Source organism: Callithrix jacchus, chromosome 10 (assembly GCF_049354715.1).
Source record: "Callithrix jacchus isolate 240 chromosome 10, calJac240_pri, whole genome shotgun sequence".
Classification (NCBI taxonomy): Eukaryota; Metazoa; Chordata; class Mammalia; order Primates; family Cebidae; genus Callithrix; species Callithrix jacchus.
In genome coordinates this window covers 25,929,429-25,940,153 of record NC_133511.1, presented here as the reverse complement: position 1 = coordinate 25,940,153, position 10,725 = coordinate 25,929,429, and the positions used below count along the sequence as shown (strand labels likewise).

Genomic DNA, 10,725 nt, shown 5'->3' with positions numbered 1-10,725 from the left:
AAAGACACAACTACGTTCTGCTTGCTGGTGTATCTCAACATGTAGACCCTTAGCCTGGCCAACAGTTGGGCTGAATAAATGTTGGTAGAATAGATAGACAAAACCATCCCTCTTCTTTACTACCAAACTCCCTGCAGGACCTCAGGAATAGGGAGCACTTGCTTACAAGCAAGATGCCTACCACCTGGGATCTAAGAAAGCTCCTGGACTCTGTCCACCATCTTGGAGCCTGTGGAGGCTTGCTGGGAACAAGAAGGCTGTGGTCCAAGGCCAGTTTTGTGGCCGTAAGTGGGGTTTCCAGAACCAAAGGGGGCACACAGCTCTTCTTAAAATTGAGTGTTTATGCCTGCGATGAAACGGAATTCTATTTGGGCAAGAGATGTGCTCATGTATTCAAAGCAAAGAACCACACAGCGACTCCTGGTGGCACACCAAAACAAAACCAGAGTAGTCTGGGGAGAAGTCACTTGGCTTCATGGAAACAGTGGCATGGTTTATGTCAAATTCCCAATCTCCCTGCTGAGACCACAGACACAGAATGTGTGATACTGTACCCCTTAATAATTTGAACTAATGAAAGGTGGACTTGTGCCTTTTTTTTTTAAAAAAGCTTTTTTTCAAGAGTTCTCAGAAAAAAAAGCTCCTTGTCTGGTGTAAGGCTAGTGGGGTACTTCAAAAGCTGCTGCTGTATGATGAAAAGAAGAGACAGAATACTGGAGAGAAGGAGTTACTCACGTGTATTGATTGATGGATAGGGTAAACAGACAACCAATAAACCTGAGCCAGTCTGCCCTGGAACACTCCCCTGCCAGGGCTTTGTCTGCTGAGGGTCAGAGGCAGTGTTTTGTGGTGAGTGCCAGGATGGAGCCAGTCCTGGGCCAGGGTGCCCAAGCCTCCAGCTGGATTTCCCTGGTGGATGACACCAGCATGGGCTACAGATCAGTCCTAGGATCCTGCTCATCACTCGCTGTTGGCCTGGGCCTCAGTGCCTGTGCCTGCCCAGCCATGTAGGTGCAGTGGCCTGCCTGAGAGGAGAGTGGGGAAAGGGAGAAGGCCCAGCACAGTGCTGGGGAAGACTGGAACAGAAATAGAAGAAAGAAGGCTGTGAACACGGCCAGGATGCAAGCCAGTGGGGCCGGTGCAGAGCGTACATGCTCAGATGATGTTGTCCTCCTGGATCTTCTCTCCTAAGTAAAAGCGGCTGAAGAGGAAGGAGTCCAGGTTGATGGTCTGGAAGCGGCCCTCCAGTATCATCTCTGCCACAGCTCGTCCCACACCAGGGGCCTGCTGGAGCCCATGACCACTGAAGCCAGTAGCAAAGAACATGTTGACAACTAGTGGATGGGGGCCCACCACACCATTCTGGTCAAAGGTGTTGTAGTCGTAATAGCCGGCCCAGGCGTTCTGAACCTGTACGTGCACAAAATGCTGGGTCCTCAGGAAGGCTGCAGCCACGCTCCATCCGGTCATCAGGGGTCAGCACAAAGTACCCTCTACCCACTGCTGAGGGGTCCATGGGATGGGATGGGTCCCACAGATTCTTTAGCAACTGTGACGTGGAGGGATTAAGGCAGTGGACAGGTCCAAGGGGACCAACATGCTCCACTGTCACCTGTCCCATCCAATGTCCAAAAATAAAAAGGAACACCAGCCCCTGCCAGTTACCTTCAGAGTCTCAAAAGCTGGGACCCTCTGAGCCAAATGGGGCCACACCTTGTCCTGGAAGAAATCATGGTCCACTTCCAGGTTCTCTGGGTCTGGTTCTTCCTCCTGGGGTGAGAGGTGGGGACAAGGCTTACATTGCCTAAGACACGGCAGACCCAAACTTGTTTAACAATCCCTGTGTAGGTAGGGGATGGGGAGAAACGGTCCCAGTTCAAATCCGAGGGGGCCGCAACATCAATTAACATAGCACACAGCCTCCAAAAAAGCCTGATTTGTTTTTGAGACGGTGTTTCACTCATCGCCCAGGCTGGAGTACAATGGCGTGATCTTGGCTCACTGCAACCTCCACTTCCTGGGTTCAGGTGATTCTCCTGCCTCAGCCTTGAGTAGCTGGGATTATAGGTACGCACTGGCACTGCCACCAGGCCCAGCTAATTTTTATATTTTTAGGAGACAGGGTTTTGCCATGTTGGCCAGGCTGGTCTCAAACTCCTGACCTCAGGTGATCCACCCACCTTGGCCTCCCAAAGTGCTAAGATTACAGGCATGAGCCACCACATCTGGCCAAAAGCCTGAGTCTTTTGTGACAGTTATTTGATGTCTCCTTGCCAGCATGTCCCACCCCACTCAGCTTACCTCAGTGGGGCTACGGCCACCTAGGTAGTTGCTACCTAATCCTTCCCGGCGGAAATAGGTTCCACTAGTGTCTGCAACCAACGGACTCTCCAGGCCTGGTCCCTGGGGGCAGTGCCACACATACACATACCTGCCACAACCAGTGTGGTTATGAACTGCAAAAACAGCATGGCTAGCAACCCTCCCCAACCTTGTATACACACACACACACACACACACACACACACACACGCACACACAGCTAACAACCCTCCCCAACCCCATACACACACGCGCATGCACACACTTATCTGACTTTGATGTCATTTTTCTTTATCTCACCAAACTCCTCAGCTGCCCAGAGGGCAGTTACCTTTTCCTCGGCTCCACAGGTAGCTTGGTGCCCTGCAGGGTGTCAGGCGGCCCCTTCCCAATACCAGCCAGTGCTGCAATTTGCGCAGACCAGGCTCCGGCTGCATTGATCACTAAGGCGCATTCCACAGGCTGGTATTCCACGCTGTTGTCCATCTTCACCTGCAGGCACCAGTGGGTGAGGGGTGGGAAGGCCTGGACCACATACCAGGCACCCTGAGAGGCGCACTGCTTCCTGAGCCTTAGTTTACTCAGACTGGAAAGTGGGTCAAAGACCAAAACAAGGAGAGTCACTACCTTTCCCGTCCCTCCATTTTGATAAGGACATCACCAGACTAGAGACTTACGTGGACTTCATAGATCCTTTTCAATTTCACCTCTTTCTGATTTTTGGTCAACATGCGGTCAGATGAAGAGACAAAACCTGCAGAGAAGAAAATGAAAAATAGGCCTTGGAGGCCCCGAAGAGGAAGGAAATGGGGATTTCACTGGTTTCTTAAGGAAAGAAAGCTGGAGGATGGGAGCTTTCCCACAGACACTGAAGCGAACAGAGATGAAGGAACTAGCATGAGCTTGGCCATACTCTGATAGGACAGTGCTGAGGTGAAATCATCAAGCAGATCACAAGTCATAACACCGCTCAGTGAGGAGCTTGGGTCAGGATGCCTAGGATCTGCCCTCAGGGTAGACCCCTTTCCCTCTCCAGCTCTTGCTTAGCCTGTGAGTAAGAAGAGAAGACCTAGTTGAGGCTTATGCCCCAGTCGCTAGAGGAAACAAGCTCAGACTCACGTGTCACCTCTCCCTGGCAGAAAAGGACTCCCATGGACTGGACCTTTCGCCGAAGCCCCTGGAGCAGACACCAGGGGTCAAACCAACCTTCGTCCTCCATACCTGTGATAAGAAAAAGAGAACTCACAAAGAGGGATGAAGACTCCTGCTCTCTGATTGTATTTCCTGTGCCCCCAACCCCTCTCTAGGGCTTGTAAGCCGGGGAAGGTCATCTTGACCAACTGAACCACAGAGACAAAGCCTGCTGAAGGACAGAGAACTGGCACGGCCCAGGGCAGTCCCCATGACACAAGAGGGAAGTCTTCTTCCTTCAGCTTGGCTGTGGGGCACTGAGACTCCCAACCTGTAGCACCCCTTAGTCTCTGTCTTCAGGAAAAAAGCTGTCCCCTCTGCAAGCAAGTCTCACCATAAGATGCCAAAGCCACTCCCTCTGTGTTTATCCAGGGAAACTTGTTCCGAAGCTGATCAGGAGACATCAGACAAACTTTGGCTCCCTCCTGCCTGAGATAAATGTGTGGGTCGGTGTATGTGTATAGAGAGTGGAGTGTGCAGACGGGTGAAGTATTAACCCCAGCTCCACAAGTGGGGAGTCCAGCTCACTCATGCCACTTCTCTAACCCAAACGCCCCTATTTTTCCTCATTGCTGAGTGGCTGAAGACCAAGCCTCCTAGTCAGGCTCTTTAGCTTATGATTATCTTTCCTTCCCTATGCCCTCTTCATCTCCCTGTCTCCCTTCAGCACACAGAGCTCCCCGCAGCCTGGTTTATTTCATGACTCTTTTTTTTTTTTTAATTGAGTGTGGCTCTGTTGCCCAGGCTGGCGTGCAGTGGTGCCATCTTGGTTCATTGCAACCTCTTCCTTCCAGGTTCAAGTGATTCTCCTACCTCAGCCTCCTGAGTAGCTGGGATTACAGGCACGCGCCACCACACCCAGCTAATTTTAGCATTTTTAGTAGAGACAGGGTTTCACCATGTTGACCAGGCTGGTCTCAAACTCCTGACCTCAGGTGATCCACCTGCCTCGACCTCCCAAAGTGCTGGGATTACAGGCGTGAGACACTGCACCCAGCCTATTCCATGAACTTTCATGACAAGGTGGTAACCTGTTCCCTCCACTCCTGCCTAGATCCACTTCCTCTCCACTCCTTGCACAAACCTGTTCATGAGCACAGGTATCTCCTCTGGGACACTGTCCCCCAAAGGCAACATAGCGAGGCACCAACATAACACTCACAAGCCAGACTATTGGCTTCCAATAAAATCCCACTGCCACCACTAGCGCCTCATGTTTCCTCATACGTAGGGTGGGGATGTTCTGACGATTAAACAAGTTAGTATCTGTACAGCATTTAGGATATTAATCGATGTCACTGTGAGACTTGGGTGTTTGTTAAACATAAAAATAAAGCCTCTGGCCACATTGCATCACAAAGATGCCCACCCTCACCTGATTATGAGAATCATTTAGAGCAGGGATTGCCAAATCTGACCTGCTGCCTGTTTTCGTAAATGAGCCACACTCCTTCATTTCTACTTTTGTCTATGGCTGCTTTAATGCTGTGATAGCAGAGCGGTTGCAATGAAGACTGTTCGGCCAGCAAAACCTAAAATATTTACTATCTGGCCCTTTTTTTTTTTTTGAGACGGAGTTTTGCTCTTGTTACCCAGGCTGGAGTGCAATGGCGCAATCTCGGCTCACCGCAACCTCCGCCTCCTGGGCTCAGGCAATTCTCCTGCCTCAGCCTCCCGAGTAGCTGGGATTACAGGCACGCGCCACCATGCCCAGCTGATTTTTTGTATTTTTAGTAGAGACGGGGTTTCACCATGTTGACCTGGATGGTCTCAATCTCTTGACCTTGTGATCCACCTGTCTCGGCCTCCCAAAGTGCTGGGATTACAGGCGTGAGCTACCGCGCCCGGCCCTATCTGGCCCTTTATAGAAAATGTTTGCTAACTCCTGACTTAAGATTCTTGTTAAAAACCCAGACTTGTGGGGTCCTTCCCTAGAGATTCTGGCTTATTAGGTCTGGGATGTATTCCAGGTGGTTTTCATGATCTGATAAACTAGGAGACACCTGGCAGTATTTCGTCCATATCCGTGGTATGGCACTCCCACGGGGTACTGCAGGTCTGTGTGTGTATTTCCTTCCTGACACACTGAGGTCCTAGACTGCAGGGATCTGTCTTATCAACTCCACCTTCTCAGTTCCTAACCTGGTACAGGAGTCACCAAATACCTTTGGCCGCAAAGCAGCTGAGAGGATGTTCCAGGCACCCACCTCTGCACTTTCACGTTGTTCTCCATGGCTGCAGCATCCTTTTCTGAAGCCAGCCAGAGGTAGCCTAAGGGGTTGAACTGGAGGTCCAGGGGAGGGGCATCGACTACAGCCAGGTGCTCCTGTGTGCAGAGAGAAGCTCCTGAAAGAGGCTGACTTAAGGACGCCAGGGAGAGTTTTCCTGCATTCTTCCCCCATAGCTCCTGGGGCTCAGTGCCCTAGACCTTCAGTGAGGCACCACCTCAGTGAGGCACCGCCACTAGGAAGGAAGGCCAGGGCCCCCACTCCTAATTGCCTGACCCATTCCGGCTCTCTGGCTACCTTGCTAGCTGGGCTGCTCCTCCCTCTGGGCTAAAGGAGGGGTTATCACCCCAACATCCCAAATATCATTGCACCTACATTGATGTTCCGTAGAAAGCTGGCTGAAAAGAGGGAGAGATGGATGTTCTCAGGCAATGAGAACTGCTGATGAATCCCACCCAGTGAGAGCGCACTGGAGGCCTGTGAATACTGTGGAAAAACAAGAAAAGTTGAGGTAGACCAGTACCCTATCACATGTGAATAGAGCACTGCACTGAAAGATTCGAGCTACACACCAATAGTTTAAGGGCAGTCCTATTTGCAAGTCTGTAATCTAAGAGGAGTTGAGGTGCACAGACCCATGTGTAAGTCAACTTGAAGAAAACAGTGTTTAAAATCTGATGTGCAGAGCAGAGAGGGTCAGTCATCTGGAAAGAGCTGACCCAGTGGTACAAAATGGTAATGATCTGGAAGGAAGTCCAAGGGCAGGGGACTAACATTTGATCTAGCATTTGGAAAATGAAAGGTTATGATTGAAGTAGAGTAGCAAGGCTTGTGGCTAGCTGGCAACGCAAACAGGAACATCTAAAGTGCAAAAACCAGCCAGGTGGTGGCTCATGCCTGTAATCCCAGCGCTTTGGGAGGCTGAGGTGGGTGGATTGCTTGAGCTCAGGAATCTGAGACCAGCCTGGGCAACATGGCAAAAACCCATCACTACAAAAAATACCAAAATTATCCAGGTATGGCGGTGCACGCCTGTGGTCCCAGCTACTTGAGAGGAGGACCACTTGAGCCTGGGAGGTGGAGGTTGCACTGCACTCCAGCCTGGGCAACAGAACGAGACCCTGTCTCAAAATAAATAAATAAAATAAAATGCAAAAACCTCAGAAGTAATGGGGCCTAATGTGATGAAGAGAATGAATCCGAGCTGGAAAATACTCTTTAGGATATTATCCAGGAAAACTTCCCCAACCTAGCAAGGTACGCCAATATTCAAGTCCAGGAAATACAGAGAACACCACAAAGATATTCCTCAATAAGAGCAACCCCAAGGCACATAATCGTCAGATTCACCAGGGCTGAAATGAAGGAGAAAATGCTAAGGGCAGCCAGAGAGAAAGGTCGGGTTACCCACAAAGCGAAGCCCATCAGACTCACAGCAGATCTCTTGACAGAAACCCTACAAGCCAGAAGAGAGTGGGGGCCAATATTCAACATCTTTAAAGAAAAGAAGTAATGGGGCCTAACAGAAGCAACTTGAGGGCCAGGCATGGTGGCTCATGCCTGTCATCCCAGCACTTTGGGAAGCTGAGGCGGGCGGATCACTTGAGGTCAGGAGTTCAAGACCAGCCTAGGCAACATGGTGAAACCCTGTCTTTACTAAAAATACAAAAAATAGCTGGGCATCATGGTGTATGTCTGTGATCTTAGCTACTTGGGAGGCTGAGGCAAGAGAATCACTTGAACCTCGGAGGTGGAAGTTGAAGTGAGCTGAGATTGTGCCACTGCACTCCAGCCTGGGTGACAGAGCAAGACTCTGTCTCAAAAAAAAAAAAAAAAAAAAAAAAAAAAATTTAGACAATTAGAGCTTGAATGTAGGCTCTTGTGATCAGAGCTGTGAGATCTTGAAAAATCCAGTACTGTGGTATCTGCTTTCAAAAGCACAAACCTTATTGCCAAGCTTCCTGGTTTGACCAAGGAAGATCCTGGAACAATTTCTCAACAAGGTCCAAAGCATAATTTCTGCCCTTTGGATCCCCCGAAATTGAGGTCTTTCCCCTCCTCTCCTTCCCATCCCTAGAGTCCTTAATAGTATGTGAGTTATCTTTTTTGCCCCACTCCTGACTCTGCCCTACCCCAGACCTTACCGTGAGGTCCCGTTCCACCACCAGCACCCGAAGAGCACCTCGCTGCTTCTCCAGCTTCTTCAGCCAATAGGCCACAGAAAGGCCAAGTACCCCACCTCCTACGATCACCACATCCGAGTGGTCGGGGGGCAGGTGGCTGCTGTCATACAGTGGATGCAAGGACGTTCCAGGCAGCACTGACTGGATCTTCTTCTTAATCTCAGACAACTTCTCCTCCCAGTCTGTGGGATGTAGTTAGGGTCAGAGCACCATATGTTTCCTTCCCACATGGTGGGGGCAGGGGGAGGGGGTTGGAGGATGGGCATAGGAAAAAGTGGGCTAAACAGATACGAGTCGGCAGTCCCCACTGTCATCCTGTCTCATGAGGTCACCTTGCACCCAATAGTGTTGCCAGTTTTCTGAATGGTCCACATGCCATCAGTCTCCCTTTCCAGGTACTGTGCCAAGCACTGCAAGATTCAACTTCCTAAAATTCATTTTCTACATTTACCTCCTGCATAGACCTCTCCTGATTCTGACTCACATACTCAACTGCACTGTCATCCCCACTTGGGTCTTCCAGGCCTCTGGACCAAGAGGCCCTGGCACACTCCAAGTCACAGTATCCTCTGAAGCACAGCACCTCTAAGAGGCACCTTATCCTGAATATCCATCACCACCACCGAACCTACATTTATAACCTATCTATAATCAAGTCCTGAGGACTGGCTTCCAAATAACTCCTCAATCTGTCCCCTTTCGTTCTCTGCCACCATCATCCTAGGCCAAGCCACTATCACCTCTCAACTGGACAAATGCAAAAGCATCCTAACTGTTCCCACTGACCCCATCCCTTGCTGCAAACAATTTTACAATATAGCTATAAATATCTTTTCTTTTCTTTTCGAGACAGAGTCTCGCTCTGTCGCCAGGCTGGAGTGCACTGGTGCAATTTTGGCTCACTGCAACCTCCACCTCCCAGGCTCAAGTGATTCTCCTGCCTCAGCCACTCCAGGAGCTGGGGTTACAGGTGCACACCATCACGCCCGGCTAATTTTTGTATTTCTAGTAGAGATAGGGTTTCACCATGTTGGCCAGGATGGTCTTGATCTCTTGACCTTGTGATCTGCCCGCCTCAGCCTCCCAAAGTGCTGGGATTACAGGCCTGAGCCACTGCGCCTGGCCAGAAATTTCTTTTCAAAACACAAATTTAATCACAAATGCTCTCGCTTAAAATCCTCCAACAGGTTTCCATTACTCTAAAGACCAAAGTCCAAAGCCTTAAACAGGGCCTGTAAGGTACTGCACAATCTGGCTCCTGTTCCTCTTGTCTTCCCCTACACTCTAGCCCCTTGAGTTCCTTGATCGCACCTTATTTCCTCTCACCACAGGGAACCTACACGTGCCCTCTCTGCTTTGAGACTGTGTCCACTTCCTTGCCTAGTTAATTCCTTGCTCAAGAAAGCCTTTCTTGACCCCCTAGACCAGGTCAAACTCTACATGATCTCTTGGACACAACTGCGACTTTGAGTTTGTGATTACTACATACTCTAAAATCCATGAGTGGGTAGGCTGTGCTTACCTTCACTGAATCTCCAGCCTCTCTCACCACCTGGCATATTCTAAGTGCTCAGTAAGTACCTTAAAAAAATGAATCCCTTTGCCATTTCATATCTCACTCAAACTCCTCAGCAGCATTGGAATCCTCCTTTGGTCTGGCCTTAGCTTACCTGCCCACACTACATTTCATGTTACTACTTACGCTATCTATTTAGATGGCTTTTGCTAGTTCCTTGCCTAAGAACAATATTTTTCTCCTAATCTGCACTCAGTTTTTCATAGACTGGAACACACACCTTTCTTAAGCCGGTAAACATCCTTCAAGGCTGATCTCAGTTCCCACCTGCTCCATGTACTTCTACAGTTATGCTAGCTAGCAGTGCAAGAATTTCGCTCTGTCACCCAGGCTGGAGTGCAATGGTGTGATCTTGGCTCACGGCAATCTTCGCCTTTTGGGTTCAAGCGATTCTCCTGCCTCAGCCTCCCGAGTATGTGGGATTACAGGAGCCCACCACCACACCCATCTAATTTTTGTATTTTTAGTAGAGACGGTGTTACACTCTGTTGGCCAGGCTGGTTGCAAACTCCTGACCTCAGGTGATCCACCCACCTCGATTTCCCAAAGGGCTGAGACGACAGGCGTGAGCCACCGTGCTCAGCCTCTATCCAGTCTTGAACTGTTCTACTGTCTGTCTATTGAAATTTTCCCTCTCTAGATAAACTCTAGCCATCTTCCAGGATATTCACTGAATCCCTTCACCGCCACAGGACTAAGTACACCATCGCGGGCAAGACTTAATGCACATCTGTGCCACCTATGAATCAGTCTGACTGTAAGCCGAGTTGTAGAATAATGTGGGACATGCCACCTGAGAAGGATAGCCTTGGGAGCCATACACCTGCCCAGCCCCTACAGGCTCTGAAACCTACATTTATATCCCCTTCCCCAAGCCGACCCACTGTCCTGCCAGTGTGGGGCACGGTTCCGTGTCCTGAAGGGCACACAGCCGGAGGTTGGGCGCACCCCAGATCCACAATACCATCTGTCGTCGACAACTTTACCCAGAGAAAAGCCTCCTCTGAGCGTGCCTGGCCTCCTGGTCAAGGGGCCCCGGCGCACGCCGAGCGACAGAACCCTCGGAAGCATAGCCCTTCTGAGCGCGAGCCCGCTGAGAGCTGCACAGCTGCCTCGCTATCAACCCAGCCGTCACTGCTGCGCGCCAAACGCCATTCAGACGAGCGCGCCAATTGGCCAGCGGCCCCTCGGGGCTCCGCCCCCCCGACGCTATAGGCGGCTATCG

At 50.3% G+C, this 10,725-nt stretch overlaps 1 protein-coding gene across 6 annotated transcripts; it reads right to left on the bottom strand.

Annotated features, from left to right (window-relative positions):
• Positions 1-720: 720 nt before the first annotated feature.
• On the bottom strand, positions 721-10,621 carry FOXRED1 (FAD dependent oxidoreductase domain containing 1). 6 transcript variants are annotated; one of them, XM_009007088.5, is made up of 11 exons: positions 10,355-10,621; positions 7,886-8,106; positions 6,117-6,227; positions 5,721-5,839; positions 3,848-3,942; positions 3,442-3,543; positions 3,000-3,076; positions 2,654-2,814; positions 2,302-2,431; positions 1,666-1,770; positions 721-1,410 (listed from the first exon to the last, which is right to left on the bottom strand). In XM_009007088.5, the coding sequence occupies exons 1-11, from the start codon at positions 10,569-10,571 to the stop codon at positions 1,156-1,158; spliced, it is 1,593 nt and encodes a 530-aa protein (XP_009005336.1). In that variant the 5' UTR covers positions 10,572-10,621; the 3' UTR covers positions 721-1,155. The 6 variants fall into 6 exon arrangements, with proteins under 6 accessions (XP_009005336.1, XP_078195907.1, XP_002754618.1 ...); XM_078339781.1 differs by having other exon boundaries at positions 3,848-3,938; XM_002754572.6 differs by having other exon boundaries at positions 10,487-10,621.
• Positions 10,622-10,725: the final 104 nt, after the last annotated feature.